This window comes from Oryctolagus cuniculus, chromosome 12 (genome assembly GCF_964237555.1).
Source record: "Oryctolagus cuniculus chromosome 12, mOryCun1.1, whole genome shotgun sequence".
Lineage (NCBI taxonomy): Eukaryota > Metazoa > Chordata > Mammalia > Lagomorpha > Leporidae > Oryctolagus > Oryctolagus cuniculus.
Window position 1 is genome coordinate 103862996 of NC_091443.1, and position 17704 is coordinate 103880699.

At 56.9% G+C, this 17704-nt stretch overlaps 2 protein-coding genes across 7 annotated transcripts in view; one reads left to right on the plus strand and one right to left on the minus strand.

Annotated features, from left to right (window-relative positions):
* Positions 1-1206: 1206 nt before the first annotated feature.
* STARD5 (StAR related lipid transfer domain containing 5) lies at positions 1207-11409 on the plus strand. The gene is made up of 6 exons (XM_008275283.4): positions 1207-1423; positions 1998-2047; positions 2660-2792; positions 5923-6040; positions 6666-6759; positions 10800-11409. Exons 1-6 carry the CDS (start codon positions 1325-1327, stop codon positions 10945-10947), a joined length of 642 nt encoding a protein of 213 aa, XP_008273505.3. The 5' UTR covers positions 1207-1324; the 3' UTR covers positions 10948-11409.
* Positions 11410-13194: 1785 nt separating this feature from the next.
* IL16 (interleukin 16) overlaps positions 13195-17704 on the minus strand; it is a 130009-nt gene continuing 125499 nt past the window's right edge. For all 6 annotated transcript variants that reach the window (XM_008275284.4, XM_051834280.2, XM_070054578.1 and 3 more), the window contains 3 exons: positions 15962-16220; positions 15603-15728; positions 13195-13646 (listed from right to left, as the gene is read on the minus strand). In XM_008275284.4, coding sequence (XP_008273506.3) covers positions 13456-13646; positions 15603-15728; positions 15962-16220 — 576 coding nt within the window. In that variant the 3' untranslated portion in view covers positions 13195-13455. The remainder of the gene's footprint in view (positions 13647-15602; positions 15729-15961; positions 16221-17704) is intronic.

Sequence of the window (17704 nt, forward strand, 5' to 3'; positions counted from 1 at the left end):
GGGAAAGGTAAGAACTTAGGCAGTATTCAGTTAGGTCTCAGACACAATTCACGCCTTTACAGAGAGTGAGCAACCTACTCCCATGCCCGCCTCAGTTCTGCGGGGCGATTCCCGCCTGCCCCAGTCCTACTTGGCTTCAGCTGTTCTTCACTGGCTACATACTGTTATGTTGCCGGGTACACAATATTACTTTAGAGGCTACATAATATCCCACCAGCTGGATGCCCTGTAACGCCATTGAATACCTCGCCAAATCGACTGAAAGTTCCCAGTTGCAGGAGCGATCTTACCCAACTTAGCTCCAACTGTTGGAGCAAAGAACAAAACAAGTCAATTTGCTGTTAGCTTGCTCTCAGAAGCGCGTACCTACACTCTCCATTCACTGCGTGTAACCATTTGTCTACCCTCTCATCAACACAGGGTATACTTTTCCTACCAGTGAAAGGAGCCTCTTTGTTTTAATTTGCGATGTCCTCTGAGTGAGGTTCTGCGTCTTTTTGCGCCTGCAGTAGCTGCACTACTTTTTTCCGCCAAGTAGATGATGCGATGTGTTGGAGCACTCCGCACAGTGAGCAAGCTTATACGTCCGCTCAAAGAGCCGGAGTCTGGTTGGAAAATCAAAATTAAAGTGTAATGAGCTACTTCCTCGGTACTGGCTGCCTGGCAAGCTTCGGCTTGCTTAGAGGTTTCTCACTTACAGGGTGGGTTTGTGTACTGAGTGACGTGCGAACCGAGGATCTGGGGCCGCGCCCCTGGGCGTCTCCGCCCGGGGATCTCCAAGCATGCCCAGTCCCACCCCTTCCCATCCAGGCCGAGCCCAGCGGAGCGGGACCTGGGACCCTGCCTCCTTCTCTCAGCTGCGCGGCAGCTGCTGAGACCCCAGACCCCGCCAGGCCCCCGCCAGGCCCCCCCCTCCCCTCCACCTGCGCAGCCTCCGCGCGCCCTCGCTCTCCCCCGGGGCTCTGCAGCCACCGTCCTGGGGCATCGCTGAGACCGCAGGACGGAAGTCCCCCCTCGAGCCTATGACACCGCCCGCGACCCGGGTCACAGCGGGTCGCCCTACTGCTCCTGGAGCGCGCGGGGCTCCAGCGACCCGCCCCGGCGATGACGCCACCTGCAGAGCCAGGCCCCGCCTCCTCTAGCCCTGCCAATCCCACGCCGGGAGCGGGATGCTTCGGAGGGCCCGGACCAACCCGGGAGCGGAGGCGGGGCCGATATTGGGGAGGGGGCCGGGCTCCAGGCTCCGCCCACGGCCCGGGTTTTCCGGCGTCCCAGGGACAGCGCTGCCGACGCAGCCGCGCAGCCGGGCGCCTCTCCGCGCGCCATGGACCCAGCGGTGGCCGCACAGATGGGCCAGGAGGTGGCCGAGAAGGTGCTCCGGTACCGGCGAGACGCGTCGGGCTGGAAGATATGCCGGGAAGGCGTGAGTGAAGAGCTGGGCGGGGAGCAGTCCCTGAAGCCCCCAGCCCTACCTGTCGCCTTGTTCTGGGCGCACCGGGGAGGGAGGAGGCTGCACCGCGAGGGCTTCCGCGGCGGCCGGTCTCCCTGGGAAGCACTGGGCCCCTGGCGATCGCAGCGATCCCGGGAGGTCCCATGGAGAGACGGGTACAAGGTCACCTGGCTGAGACCACCTCCGGAAGCCGGGCCCGGCTCCTCCCTCTCCTGGAGAGAGGCGTGGCGCGGGGGGGTGGGGGGTGGGGGGGCGGTTGTGCTTCCTCCCTGCCTGTGAATTTTATCCCGGAGTCTCACGGAGCTGTAGGAAGCAGAACGCCAGGTGGCCTTCCAGGTGGTTTGGAAGCCGCCGCGGAGGTGGGGCGCGCAGGTGCAGCGCCGCTCGCTCTTTCCCGGTCCCGCCAGCCGCGCCCGGCCCCGCGGCGGCCCCGGAGAGCCGCGTTCCTCTAGGCCTCCGTCCCCAGTGCTGTGCTACACGGGGCTGACCCAGGTGAGCCGGGAGCCCTCCCAGCGCTAAACTTCTGCGATTCTGTGCCTTTTGACAGAATGGAGTTTCAGTTTCCTGGAGGCCATCTGTGGCGTTTGCAGGGAACCTGTAAGTGCATGCCTCTCCCGGAGCTTCTCAGGGTGCCACCTGCGCCCTTCCTGCCGGCTCTCGGGTCTTGCTTCCTAAACGATTCCGACCAGGGGCCCGCGTTGCGGCCCCGCGGGTGAAGCCTCTGGTTCCTGGCCCGGCTCCTAGCTCCCTGCTCCTGCGCCTGAGAGAGCAGTGGAGGGTGGCCCAAGAGCTTGAGACCCAGCACCCAGGCCTGGCCCGGCCCTGGCCATTGAGGCCATTTGGGCAGTGACCCAGTCTCTGTCTCTCTTTCTCTCTCTCTCTCTCTGACTCTGCCTGTCAAATAACTAAATAAGTCTTCAATAAATAAACCCCTCCACCCTGTGATCCACTCATCAATAGTCCACCAGAACAGCATTCACTTGTGTTTTTAACCAAATCCTTTCCAGCAAACCGTATGCCCAAGAAAGCTGGCTGCCCGTTTGTGCAGGCCAGGGGGACTGAATTTCTGCCCCTCCCAGAAGCCTGTGCAAGAGAGCAGCCAGGGACCTGGCCCGATCCACGCGCCCCCCCCCCCCCCCCCCCGGAGGTGCAGTCCCCAGAGAATCGGTTGGAGTGACGCCTGAGGTCGCCTTCCTGTCCATGCCACAGGTACCGAGGAGAAGGCATCGTGCACGGGACCCCGGAGGCCGTGTGGGACTGTGTCAGGCCGGCCGCGGGGGGCCTGCGGGAGAAGTGGGATGAGAATGTGACCAGTTTTGAAGTGATCGAGAGCATCACTGAGGTTAGTCTTTGCAAGCGTGTCATCCTTGTGCAGGGTCCCTGACCCTGTCCCCTCTGGAGGAGGTCCCTGACACCTTGTGCCAAGCAGGGGGCCCTGCAGACACAGGCTGTGCACTGCTTGTCACTCTCGAGCCCCGCCACGGTGGACCAGGGACGGGTGGGAAGCCACGTGACTCGGAGAGGCCCAGAAGCCCTAAACTGAGCCCAGAGAGTGTGACGCAGAAGTGCAGAATGAACTCAGAGGACATGAGATGGGGCCTGGATTTGGCTCATTAGTCTGCGCTGAATGTTCTTTGATGGGGCTGTGATAATGCATCGTGAGAACCCTGGCCACGGAGCCGGGCTTGTCTGCCAGCTATGGGGCTATGCCAGGTGACAGATTCTACGTGACAGTCTCCACTGGTACACTGTGTGTCATGCTGGCTAACCCTGCCCAGCACAACTTTTTCTGCCTGGTTGAAAACCCACAGCTACCCGTCCGGTGTGGTGACCACAGGGCATTTGAAGGTGCTGATATTGAGCAGATGAATTGTGAATTTTATTTACTTTTAACCACGCTGCGTATAAATTTAAGTATCCACCTGACATAGAGATGAGCCAGCCCTGGGGTCGTCTGTGGTTTTATAATCCTGCCTTATTTTCAGTCTAGAAGTTCAGGAGGAAAAAAAAGTCATGACCAAAACTAAAGAGCATTGCCTGGGGAGATGTTGTTCACTGCTGGCTTGCATGGAGTCCTGGTGTTGACCTCTGCACCCTGTAACCTTGTGGGTGTTCACGCAGATAGTGCCTTGAACTTGGCAGTCCTGGGGACCAGCCGTTCACGTCTTGACCAAGAACTGACATTCTACCTTTTGTTCCTGTTCCTGTCTCCTCCAGCGCTTGTGTCAGTGTTTCTTAAAAGATGGGGCCCGGACTGTGGGGTACCAGACATGATTTTTGGACCTGAGACTGAAATGGTCTCCTTTCAGTGTATCTATAAGTTTCAAAAATTGAGTTAGAGAACCATAGAAGTGAATAATAACAAGATAGGTGCTACCAGAGATAGCAACAATTGTGAAAAGAGTATGCAAATAACTGTGCACAAATTAAGACTAAAGTTGAGGAGACGGATTCATGCCCTTTAAGGTGTAATACAAATATCGTAATGCCTAGAATTTTTTCTTTGAAAGTAAAGGTGGCTGCGTCTTTTTAGCATATTTGACTCTTCCTCTACCAAGATTTGGTGGGGCAGGAGAAAGCATGAAAGGCCCAGGGCTCAACCATAGGCTGATGCCGAAGCTGCCATAAACATGGTTAAATGTGGTGTGCTGTTGAGGGATCCAGGTTCTTGCCTGCAGTGTGTGAAAGAATTCCAGGACGAGACGCAGATAAAGGTTAGCAGAGGAATGAGGTTTACTGGCAGAGCGAAAGCACACACTCAAGACAAAGGGCAGGCAGGCTCCACTGAGCTGCAACCCACACTATCTGGGGTCCCTGTATGTGTTCTGAAGGCATAAGAGGTGGTCCCTCAGGCACAGTTTTCTAGGAGAGAGTAAAGATTTCTGGGACTTGGGTGACTGCCGATTCTCTGGCCTGTTTTGGAAGTCTCAGAAGGGTCATGGCCGCAGGTGCATGATGGGAGCGGGAGTGGCAGCCAGGGTCCTTTTACTATAGTGATACTGTAACAGGCGGGAAGCCATCAGAGATGATGACTGGCGGCTGTGTTGAATATTTTCATCTAGCTTTGCTAGGAGCGTGAGTTCGAGTTCCAGGGTTGGGAGTTTGTAGGGGCAGCGCTGGGGCGGGGTGTGCTGAGCTGTTTCCTCCAGCTGCTCTCGTGGCTGGGCGGATCCTTATCCAGGCCAGTTTCATGTTGTGCTCCCTGCCCAGAGCCCTTGGCCTGCAACCCTGGGGGCGAAATCCAGTTTCCCACAAGTGGCAGTCACAGAGCCACCTGGTGACTCCAGGTCTCCAGGCTCCCAGCTGCGCCAGGTGCCTTCACCCACTCAAAATTGGGGAACGGCTGCCTGGTGAGTTCCAAGGAACACACCACGGGAGTCATCACGGAGTCCAGTGGCCAAGGCTGGAACGGCTGGTCCCCAGGGCTGCCAAGTTCAAGTTTATCAGTGACTTGCTGGCAGCAAATAAGGAGGGCACAGGGGATGATTTGCAAAGCCATGACTCACCGAGCTGGGGAAATTGGGTGTCTTATTTTGGGGGGAAACGGACGTGTGTAAGAGGGGAGTTTCCTGTCACCACAGGTAGGGGTGGGTACGAGCTACACAGGTGCAGGTCAGACAGAACAAGCTCCTACACAGGTCGTGGGTTAAAGTCCCAAGGCTTCGGTTGCTCTGGGGCCAGTGGTCCTGGCGTTGAAATGAATGAAGCATGCGGTGACCCCCGAGGCTTTATCACCTGTCTGTGCAGGTGCTGCTCCTACGGTAGGGTGTGCACCAGGCACCTGGAATGTGCCCGAAAATGTGAAAGACGGCTTTGGAGGACACCGGGTGCTTTTAGGGCCTTGAAGTAGAAAGGAGTTGGCCGGCGCCGTGGCTCACTAGGCTAATCCTCCGCCTTGTGGCATCGGCACTCGGGGTTCTAGTCCCGGTCGGGGCACCGGATTCTGTCCCGGTTGCCTCTCTTCCAGGCCAGCTCTCTGCTGTGGCCAGGGAGTGCAGTGGAGGATGGCCCAAATGCTTGGGCCCTGCACCCCATGGGAGACCAGGATAAGTACCTGGCTCCTGCCATCGGATCAGCGTGGTGCGCTGGCCGCAGCGGCCATTGGAGGGTGAACCAACAGCAAAGGAAGACCTTTCTTTCTCTGTCTGTCTGTCTCTCTGTCCACTCTGCCTGTCAAAAAATTAAAAAAAAAAAATTAAAAAAAAAAAGAAGTAGAAAGGAGTCACAGTAGGGACTTCCGAGATGCTCAGGGCTTTGGCCGATGTCAGTGCCTGTGTAGGACAGGTGAGTGTCACAGTAAGTGTCACAGGATCTTCAGCCCTGGGCACCTACCTCCCTGGAGGCTGGGCCCACAGCCGCCACAACAGCCCTGTGTGGCCTCCCTTGCAAGACCCAGGCTGTGGGGGTGGCGGTGGGGGTGGGGAGCAGCCATCTGGCCAGCAGGTGCCACAAGGAGCCCCTTTGATTGACAGACCCTGTGCGTGAGTAGGACCTCCACCCCCTCGGCCGCCATGAAGCTCATCTCTCCCAGGGACTTTGTGGATGTGGTGCTAGTGAAGACGTATGAGGACGGGACCATCAGTTCCAACGGTGAGTGACGGCCCGGGGTGCTCCAGACTCCCCCAGCTCCTCCAGCCGGCCCTGGGACCCTGGCTCAGAGCCTTGTTGGGTTGGAGGGGTCCTATGCCATAGGGGTCTGGAGTGGGAGAGTCAGTGCTCCAGTCCTGTTACTGTTGAGTCGCAGATTTTGTCAGCACCCCAATGCCAAGGCTCACAGCTGGTGCCGTGCACGTGCAGGCAATCATGGAGCAGCACCCAGCATCTGCGCAGTGACCCGCCACGTCGGGGCTCAACTTCCAGGAGGGTGGGGAGCTGTCCATTCCCTTCTGTCCTGTCCCTCCTCTGAGTCTCCCACTTTGGGGGAGATGTCGGACACCTCCCTCCTCCCACCCCTGAGCCTGGCATTCTGGAAGGTTCTTTTCTGCACTATCTTGGCAGGCTTGGGGAAGCCGTGAGCAGGCATGTGTGTGCATTGCGTGGGAGTTGGTGTGGGAGTGAGCGTAAGGGGCACTGGGGGTGGGAAGGAACTCCACCGTGGCTGCATGGCAGGAGCCCTATTCCAACCACCGGGACTCCGAGGGAGTGGGGCGGCCTGCGTGGTGCTGCCCTCAGTGTCGGCAGCCGCTGCTCATGGCCCCTCTGCCCTGTCTTCCAGCCACCCACGTGGAACATCCCGCATGCCCCCCGAGGGCAGGTTTTGTGAGAGGATTTAACCACCCGTGTGGCTGCTTCTGCGAACCTGTGCCGGGGTAAGGACGAGCTCCTGGGCTGAGCTGCAGATCCCAAGGCTGATGGGCTCCACGGTGGGCATCTGGAAAATGGGTGCTTTGTGCAAAGTGAGCATAAGAAGAATGCCTCAGGGTGCTCAGGCCTGGGTGCTGCACAGTGCCGCCGTCACACACACACACACACACACACACACACACACACACCGGTGACCGGTTAAGCCAGTGGACGGGGTGACTCTTCCTGCTTTTGCTGCGGCAAATCCTTGCCACTCTGTAAGGGCAGGTTGGGCAAATGCCACCGTCCCATTTAGCAAATGAGGATGCTGAGGTTTGGGGAGGTCAGGTGAGGTGGCCGGCGTCAGAGGCCAGGCGGGGAGCACTACACGGTCTGAGCTCTGAGGCTGCTCTCCCCTGCTGTCCCCGGCCCGGCCACCAGTCGGGAGTGGCTCTGAGGCCGGAGGTCCCCAGCCAGCATTCCACGCAGTGACCGCCTCCACTGCCCAGGGCTGAGCTGGAGCTCCGGGCAGAAGGTTGTTTTGTGACCACACTGAGCCCGCCTCAGAACTGAGTTCCCGTGTTCCCGCAGGTCACGGCCAAGTTTGCACCGGAAGCTTTCTGCATACAGGTCACTGGCTGATCCTGGGAACTGCCCAGGCTGCACCTGCTGTGTGTCCTGGGGTGGCCTGCAGCCCCTTGCAGATGATAGCAAGGGCCTGGGCTGTTCCCGCCATGGTCCCAGGAAGCGCTCCTGGCTGCCATTGGGTTTTCCTAACAGCCCAGAGCTGGTGCCCCGGGGCACACTCTGTTTACTAAGCTGACTTTCCAAACATGTTGCGAAATGGTTTTCTCGAACACAGCCTTGAACATACCATGATACACACATGTGCACAAGCAACACATGCACACAGTCTGACACACACACACACAGGCGTGCACGCACTGAATTTTGGGACCGTCCTTTGAGCCTCTTCTCCAGAGGAGTTGAGCCCTGTGGCTGTCTTCTCTGGAGATGGGGTCAGGGAACACACAACCTCGTGTGCCTCAGCATGGATGGGGCCAGGAGGCTAGTGTGGGAGTTTTTTGTTGTTGTTTTTTAAAGATTTTATGTATCTAAGAGATAGAGTTAGACAGTGAGAGGGAGACACAGAGAGAGAGAAGTCTTCCACCTGCTGGTTCACTCTCCAAATGGCCACAATGGCCAGAGCTGTGCTGATTTGAAGCCAGGAGCCAGGAGCTTCTTCCCGGTCTCCCATGCAGATGCAGGGGCCCAAGGGCTTGGGCCATCTTCCACTGCTTTCCCAGACCATAGCAGAGAGCTGGATCAGAAGTGGAGCAGCTGGGACTCGAACCAGCACCTAGATGGGATGCGTGCGCTGAGAGCAGAAGGCACCATGCCCCCTCCTCTCTTTCCCTGGGAGCTTCTGCTACGCCCTGGCCCATGTCCCTGTCCCCTCCCCTTCCCCAGGCTCAAGCCATTTGTCAGTCCTCGAGTCTAAAGCAACAGTTCTCACATTTTTTGGTCTAAGGCTTCGTGAGGTGCTTTAAATTTCATTGAGGATTTGAAAAAGCTTTCGGTGGTGTGGGTCAGACTTATCACCATTTAATATCTTTGAAATTCAAACTGGGCAATTGGAAAACTATTCTTTAAGATAATACGTTTATGTACCGTAAAACACACTTTCTGGAAATTAACTTTTTGCAAGCAAAAGCAGAGAGAAGGGCGTCATCGTTTTACATCCTTGCAAATCCCTCTCATGTCGGGCTGGAGCATCTGCTTCCACACCTGGTCTGTTGCGGTGTCACATGTCCGGTAGCCCCCAGGGTCGCCTCCACGTGCTCGTGAGAGACTCTTGTGAAAGGGGCAGAGCACGTCTTCATGTTGCTATGGAAATGGATTCGACCTGGCAGACCCCTTGAAAGCATCCTGGGAGCCCCCAGGCCCTTTGGCAACCTCTGACCTCAGTAATGGGAGGCGGCACCTGTGGTCTCTTCCTCCCAAGGACCAGTCCAGGGAGATGTGCCTCTCTGTTTTTGTCTTTAAGATTTCATTTGAATTCATTTGAAAGGCAGAGTTACAGAGAGAGAAGAGAGAGAGGTCTTCCATCTACTGGTTCACTCTCCAAATGGCCACAACAGCCAGGGTTGGGCCAGGCGGAAGCCAGGAGCCTGGAACTCCATCCAGGTCTCCCACATGGGTGCAGGGGCCCAAGCTTGTGGGCCATCCTCTGCTGCTTTTCCAGGCCATTAGCAAGGAACTGGCTTGGAAGTGAAGCAGCCAGGACTTGAACCAGCTCTCTGATCTGGGATGCGGCGTCACAGGCAGCTTAACCCACTGCACCACAGCACTTGCCCCACGGGGCACATTCTTGGTGGTGCTCCCTGTACCCGTCAGGCAGGAGGGAACCTCTTCCTTGGGCTGGAAGGAGGGACTCTTCCCTGCCTGGAGGGGCAGGGGGCTGCATCCATTGAAAACAAGCAAAACAAGCATGTACATAAACAAGACCAGTGTCTGCAAATAATAATTGATAGAATTAAAAAGGAGAAAATGATCCTACATTGGGAAGCAGGATACACAGCAGACTCATAAAATGGCAGATGTCCTAAACAGCACTCTGGCCTCAGAATCAGCCCTTAAGGCATTTGGATCTGGCTAAAAAGCCCATGAGAGTTTCACAGGCATGGAAAGCCAAGACACTGTGGCAAAAAGAAAAAAAAAAAAAATGACCCAAATGAAAGATCTCTGTGAGTGAGATCCCAGCGGAAAGAACATGCCATCAAAGAAGGAGGTACCTTTCTCTGATGGGAGGAGAGAACTTCCACTTTGCTTATGGCCTTGTCTAAATACTGATAGAGTTTGTGATCACAAAAGGCTTCCATAGCCTTGGCAGTTCATGACAAGTGCCTCGGGTGATTACTGACATCATAAATAAGAGTGTCAATTGTTAAATCAACAACAGGAGTCACTGTGCACTTACTCCCCATGTAGGATCTCTGTCCTTAACGTGTTGTACTATGCGAATTAACGGTAAAACTACTGCTCAAACAGTACTCTATACTTTGTGTTTTTGTGGGTGTAATCTGTTGAAATCTTTACTTAGTATGTACTAAGTTGATCTTCTGTATATAAAGATAATTGAAAATGAATCGTGATGAAGAATGGGATGGGAGAGGGAGTGGGAGATGGGATGGTTGTGGGTGGGTGGGAGGTTATGGAGGAAAAAGCCACTATAATTAAAAGTTGTACTTTAGAAATTTATATTTATTAAATAAAATTTGGAAAAAAAAAAGAAAGCAAACAGGTTGGGGCCAGTGCTGTGGTGTAGCAGGTTAAGTCACTACCTGCAGCACTGGCATCCCATATGAACGTGGCTTCAACAACCGGCTGCTCCACTTCCTTTCTAGCTCCCTGCTAATGCACCTGGGAAAGCAGCAGAGGATGGCCCAAGCGCTTGGGCTGCTACACCCACATAGGAGACCTGGAAGAAGCTTCTAGCTCCTGGTCTCAGTCTGGCCCAGCCCTGGCTGTTGCAGCCATTTGGGGAATGAACCAGGGGATGGAAGAGTTCTCTGTCTCTGTCTCTTTGTAACTCTGTCTTTTAAGTAAATAGATACATCTTTTTTTTTAAGATTTATTTATTTATTTGAAAATCAGTGTTAGAGAGAGAGAGAGAGAAACAGAGGTCTTCCATCCTCTGGCTTACTCCCCAAATGGCCACAATGGCTGGAGCTGCACCAATCTGAAGCCAGGAGCCAGGAGCTTCTTCCAGGTCTCCCACGTGGGTGCAGGGGCCCAAGGACCTGGGTCATCCTCTACTGCTTTCCAAGGCCATAGCACAGAGCTGGATCAGAAGTGGAGCAGCTGGGTCTCAAACTGGCACCCATATGGGATGCTAGCACTGCAGGCTGGGACTTCACCCACTACGCCACAGCGCCAGCCCCAGTAGACACATCTTAAAAAAGCAGGTCCAACAGGCCCACTGGGCAGTGACGCCAGGGAGGGGATAGGTGTGGTCACCGTCATGTGTGCTTCTCTGGGCCAAGTTCTGCTCTTGTCTTCCCAGGGAGCCGGACAAGACTCGCGTGGTCACCTTCTTCCAGACCGACCTCAGTGGCTACCTCCCTCAGAGCGTGGTGGACTCCTTCTTCCCCCGCAGCATGGCCAGCTTTTACGCCAACCTCCAGAAGGCAGTGAAGAAATTCCATGCCTGACATAACCTGGTGGCCAAGAACTCCCAGCAGTCCAGGAGGAGCCCCGGGTGTAGGGGCACCAGGGAGCCTGCCAGCACCCAGACACCTGTGGCCAGGGCCGGCAGCACCCCCTCCCCTGCTCCTGCTCCTGCTCCTTCTCGGGGCGGGTGTGGACGGCTCCACTCACACCTCTTCCTCCAGCCTCAGCTCAGCACCAGCAGGGACTCCGCCCAGCCCCGTGTGATGCACTGGGTCATAGGCCATTATGTGCCGATGTCGTGCGGTTTGTCATGGTCCTCAACACCGGAAGCCAAGTCCTGCCGCTTTTAACATCTAGAACATTGACCAACCCGTGCTGTAGAACCCCCAGTATATTTTTCTAATGTGGCCCTCGTATGTGTTTCTAATACATGTAAGATTTCCCTCCTCATTTGAAAGGATGTCAGCTTGGAAAACGATGGCTTAAACAATGACGGAAAAACACTTCCACTTCTCCTCTTGTATCTGCCACCGGAACCAGCTGTTTTGCTGTCTTCTGCCCCGCTGTGTGAGTTAACTGGCAGATCTGCACTGAAACTCAGCAGCGAGAACCTGCCCCAGGCCCCATCCGCCACCCCAGGAGTGAGTTCTCTCGGATGGGATTTGAAATGGAGCGAGCCGCACCTGGCTGCATGTGGGACTCTGGGGAGAAAAGCTCCTCTCCAGGAGGCATTCGCAGCCCAGAGCTCTCCCTCCTCCCGCCGGAGCCCTGGCTGGAATCCACCCCTCACCCCCCAGTCCTGGACACTGCTGCGAGCCTGCCTGGGCCACCCTGAGGGGCAGGACCAGGGAGCACAGCCTTGTCACCCGGAAGAGGTCTCAGCAGGAAGCCAGCACAGGGCTGCCCGACCCTCGAACAGTGCCCTGGGCCGCCTCGGGCCCTCCACCGTCCTGGCGGGGATGTGGCCCCAGTGTCCGACCTCAGACCCTGCCTGTAACTGCCTGTGCAGCGAACTCCCTGGAGGCCAAGCCTGAGCTCCTCCAAGTGGGAAAGCCCTCCCGGTGTGATGGTGACCACCCGGATTCCCCAGGGGTCCTGAATGTGCTTAGATGTGAGCCGGCTTCCGAACACGGACGCTTACAGTAGAGGCAAGAGAAGCTCCTGTCGCACAAGCGTGCATTAAGCTCACCCCACAACCAACCCATGTCGGGAAGCCATCCTCATCGGACACTGGATTTACTTAGAGCTCGTTCAGTGGGTACGGTGTCCCGACTCTGCCAAGCACCGCTCCTGGATCCACGCCTCATGAGTGCATCTCCCAAGCCCCACCAGGGCCAGGTGCACCTGCCACAGGGAGCTTTGATGCTGCTTCTCTGAGGCCCAGACCCTGGCAGCTTCTCTTACCAGGGCGGGGCTGCCTTTTGCAGCCCTGTGTGTGCCCTGCACCCACACGCATCTGCCCGCATCACGTCTGACTGGTTTGAGTGCTGGACAAGGAGCCAGGAAACATGTCTGCTCTGAGCCCTGCTACTTAGAGATGGTGCCCCTGGGCAGTCATTCTGTGCATCTCTGCCTGCACTAATTCAACAGAAAATAGAGACCCGAATACCAATCTCAGCGCGGCCCAATTCGGGGGGATCAGCAGAAGCCCTGCGAGGCCTGAGCGAGCAAAGGCAAGGGCAGGGCTGCCTGAGAGGGGCCCTGGCGTGGATTCCTCTCCATGGCTGGTGGAGCAGGAGCTGTGGTGGCTGCTATGTGGGAGGCACAGCTCTCCACACCTGGAGCTTCCCTGCGCTCTTTCCTACTGGTCCTAACGCCTTCCCCAACCCAACCAAGCCATTTTGCAAACATTCCATGGGGCACTGTTTTCCAAAACTGTCCCCATCCACCCGTATTTCCTCTCCCCTTAAACCCAGGCATTGCATTCACGCCACCTGTGACTGTTGAGTCCAGGACAAGTGGTGCCATGTGACTTCCAAAGCAAGGAGTGCAGCTTCGACCTCCCTGGCCCTCACACTCCCGGGATGCTCGTGACCCTGGCAGTCCACACACCCACACTGGGATGGAGGGAGCCCCGGCCCCAGGGAGAGGCCGCCCATGAGTGTGAGGGCCAGGGCTGTTTGCAGCTGCCACCAGCATTGATAGCACCAGACCTTCCTGTGGCTCCAGCTGAGGCCAGGTGGAGGGGTATTCTCCACGGCCCGCCCATGATTCATGAGCAAAACCAAGGTGCGGCCGTTTTGGGCTGGATCCAAATACTTGGGAGACTTTGTAAAGCAGGGCGTGGCTTTCGTACCAAGTTCTGAGAGATCTACTTTATTATGGCACCACAGTATTGGCATTAAGCACTCTCTGAACAGTCTGTACCGGCCATCCCAGTGTAACTTTGCTCTTACTTCTGGGATGACCCCCTGGCTGGGGCCCTGGGCAGTGGCCAGCGGGAAGGCTCCCGCCCTCTGGGTGGGGTGTGGAGAGAGACCCTGAGAATCCGCTCTGGGGTTATGGGAGCTGCATGCTCTTGACTTTGGCTTCAGCACTGGTGCTGTCCACTAGGGGTCCCCAGTGGCCACGGTCCCCTGTGGCTGGAGGCCTCTCCTAATGACAACAGTGACAGGTCCGTCGGGCAAGGCCTTGATGATGTTCCAGGCCTCGAAGCGGGTGAGGCCCTGCAGGGCGGTGCCGGCCACGTGCAAGATCTCGTCTCCCGGCTGGAGTGTCGCACTCGGTCCCGACGCTACCCCTGCAGTGAGGGAGGAAACAGTGACACTGGGTGCTCGGGGAACACGGAAAGTGGCTTGTCCTCGGTGTCCAAGGACACAGCACAGTTTGCAAGAGAGCAGAGCACCCCTGCCTTGGGGGCTTGGTGTGGGTTCTGCCACCAGGCATCTCGGGGAAGGGGGACCCACAGAGAAGGGGGCAGCAGCCTCTGCTCTCTGGTTCTTGGGAAGGTACAGCCCGTGCCTTTCCCCCGGGAGGGAGACTTTGGTCACTTGTGTGGGGGGAGGCAGGAGCAGAGAGCTGGAGAGATTCCTGTTCGGTGGCCTTGCTAGACTGGTGGGTTGTGGGCAGGCTGGAGAGGGGACCTGGGCCCTGGTGAGCGGCACCTGCTCTTCCCCGGCCTCCTGGGCAAGCCGCGCTGTTTTGTTGTGGATGCCGACAGGGAGTTTCCTGTCTGTCTGACACCAACACTGAGCAAGAGTATAAGGTGATGGCAGTCAGGACTTGCGGCGCGGGTGTCTTGGGCGGTTGTTATCGCGGGCGTTGTGCCGTGTTCTGCACCAACAACCTCCATCGCTCATCTCCGTGCTAGGTGGCAGGGCCTGGGTGTGAACTCAGCCTTCCTGTTCCCTGAGGCCATCTCTTGGTACCACACCACCTGCAGCAGGTGGGGGCTTCCCCATCTAAGCAAATGGGCCCAGGATGCTGTTGAGACTTAACCCAAGGTCATGGTGCCAACGATGGCAGAATCAGCTGCAGTCCAGGTCTTCTGACTTTGGAACTAACAAGATCATTCCAAACCCAACTTCAAAATCAGAACTATCTTCCACTGGGGACATGGGTTCTAGGGGAACCACTGTATCCACCCCAGGCTTCCCTCTGGGCCTCCATGTCAAAGACGGTTCCTCCAACAACAAACCCGGTCCTGTGCCAGAGCTTGTGGGGCACAGGGAGCAGGAGGCCCTTTTGGGTCCCAGTTTTGAGAGCCACCAGCTGCACCCGTGCCCCTTGGCCCCTTGTTTTGGTTGAGGAGCCTTGGGCCTGGAGTGCTAAGGTCACTGAGCCTGTTAGAGACAACAGCAGGGGCCTGGCCCCTGACCCCTGGACTCCCCACCCAGTGTCCCTGTGTCCACAACCCCTTGCATGGGCCTTGGGGGCTTCCAGCCTGAGGAGCAGCCAGGGGTCGGGGGAGGGGCGGTTTCCCACAATGGCTGCAGGTGGCACATGATTTCCAGGGGAAAGGCACTGGTTTGCACCCCAATCGTGAACAAAGTGTCAACATTTTCAGTGAAGGCCAATCCAGGACCAAGGAAGGCTGACTCTACCTAAATATTTTGTTCACTATGGACTTTAAAAATTCATTTTTGAGTTTTTAAAATATTGACTCGAGGGGCTGGCGTGATGGCCCAGTGGGTTAAGCCACTGCCTGCCATGCCAGCATCCCAACCCGAATCCCAGCTGCTCTGCTCCCTGCAAATGCTCCTGGGAAGGCAGCAGAAGAGGGCCAAGCACTTGGCCCTGGCACCCACATGGAGTTTCTGGCTCCTGGCTTTGGCCATTGCAGCCATTTGGGGGAATAAATGAGTGGATGGAAGATATTTCTCTCTCTCTCTCTCTCTCTCTCTCTCAATCTGCCTTTCAAATAAAAATAAATCCTTTTAAAAAAAATGTTGCCTCGAAATTGTACTGATCTCGACTTCTGTGCGCTTTGAAACCCACTTCCGCTTTTCTCGTGCCTGCCTCACTCCAGTCCCAGCCCTGCTGAGCTGAACCAAGCCCAGGGCTCAGTCACTAGGAGGACCCCACAAAGCAGAGGGGTTCAGAGGGTACCCGAGCAAAGGAGGAAAGTGTGAAAAGGCAGAATTGGCCCTCACTCAATAGGCCCATTCGCCTCTCACATTGGGTGGAGGTGGTGGAGAGACCACCCAGGCCACTCTGGGACCTGTTCCCATGGCCACAGCTCGAGCCAGACGCGCACCTTTGAAGATCCGGTTGATGGTGATGGGCTTGTCTCCACGCAGCGAGCCCCTCCCACCTTCCAGGCTGAAGCCCAGCCCTGCTGAGGTCTTCTCCAAGGTCACGGTGCAGATGGCAGCCTCCGTTGCTGGGGAAACCACAGGGCTTGGTTAGAGACCCGCCCCTCTCTCCCAGGGCCATGGCACCGAGCCTGGGGGATGCTGCCTGCCGTCCTGGGCCCCTAGGCAAGCAGTGGCATGCATCGTGGCCACAGTTGAGGTGGGACACATGTCGCCAGGGCCACAGAGGACCGGGCAGCCCCCAGGACTGCCTCTGACGCATCCTCCCATCCCCCGTACCTGCTGAGTTGGGAGAACTCACCGGATTCTGCAGGGACATCGCTGGCTGCAGAGGGTGCTGCCGCAGAGTCACTGGAGGGGCTCAGGCCAGGCGAGGCCTCCGGAGCCGGCCTCCTTGTGACAATCACTGCTTGCCGTGGGTCTCGCGCTTGGCGGAGGATGGCCAGGGCGTCGTTGTGCGTGGTCCCCTTGAGGGACTTGCCGTTGATGGAAAGAACCTCATTGCCCTTCTGAATGGTGCCTTCCTGGGAGGCTAGCCCGTTTGGAAACACTCTGTGAACCTAAGCAGAGCAGGAGCGCTCAGGGCCCAGCAACCAGCCAGGCCAGACTGCAGGAGGAGGGAGACCTGAGCCGGTCAGCCCCAGAGGGCACACAGCACCTGACGCCGTCCTGGGTCAGCACTGCAGGCTCCGGGGCCAGCATCCCTTCCCCTCCTCCACCCAGAGCCCAGGATCCTCTCCCTCCCATGCCTGCGGGTGTCTCCGCTGGCTTCCCATCTGGTTTCCTTTGCCTTACTTTCCCCCACCAGCCCTTCCCAAAGCAGTCTTCTTGACATCTCCATTCAGTGGTGTATTGGTAGGTGGTGTGTGAGAACCGGTTTCTAAAACCAGAAACCCGCAGGACGCAGGGTTAAACCAAAGCTCTGAAAATGTCCAGTTCTGCCAGGCAACTGGCCACGTCGGAGCCCCAGGGACAGGCCGCACAGGACGGGGGTTCCCAGGGAAATGCTCGGGCCCCGGCTTCCGCAGAATGCGTTTTGAGAGACACCTGCTTAGGGCGTCTAGACCTTGTCCAAGCCGGGTCCCTGCCATTCAGAGGGCTGAACGACAGGACGCATGGGCAGGTTCCAGAATGTGCTCTGGGTCATTCTGCTCCCTGCCATGACCTGAACAAGGATCTTGCTCTCTCTGAATGGCTTCGGTGTTAGGAAAGCTCTGAGAGGTGGCGAGGAGGCCCAGGCTGGAAGCCCCGCGCCTGCATCCCGGTGCCTGCTCTTAGAAGCAGTGCAGGCACTATGGATGCCTCCACCTAACGTGGGGGAAGCTTCTCCAGGCCTGCAGGGGGCGCCACCTAAGTCTCCTTTAATGAGTCTGGAAAGGAAGAGAAAGAGAAAGCGGAAGTCCTGTGTGTGCGTGTGCTTGGCCGCCAAGTGTCACTTCCTCCTGGCTCCGGGGCCCAGCAGCTGCAGTGTCTCAGGGGAGGGCACCCCCCCCCCACCTGGGGTGGAGACGTCACTGCCCATGGGTAGAGAAGAAGACCCGGAGTGTGGGTCCCACCAGCAGACCGTGTTCTCTGTGAGCAGAGGGGAAGCGCCCAGCCAGGAGCCCTTCTGTCACACCCAGCTATGCACTCAGCAACAGAAATGGTTCTTCTGCACTCACAGTCTCTTGTGCAGTAGAGAAGCTGACCCAGAAATAAGGGAGCTCCTGCTGGTGTGTGTTTGCTCTGGACTGACTACCAGAAATGTGCTAAGTTACCATTACCAGGGGGGATGGGGGCTTTCTTTTTTAATGTTTATTTATTTTAATTTACTGGAAAATCAGAGTTCTACAGAGAGAGAGGAGAGGAGAAGAGAGGAGAGAGAGAGAGAGAGCAAGCGAGCAAGCCTTCATTCACTGGTTCACTCCCCAAATGCATGCAACAGCCAGGGCTGGGCCAGGCCAAAGCCAGGAGCCTGGAACTCCATCCAGGTCTCTTACACGGGCCGTAGGAACCCAAGCACTTGGGTCATTATCGGCTGCCTCCCAGACTGCATTAGCAGGAA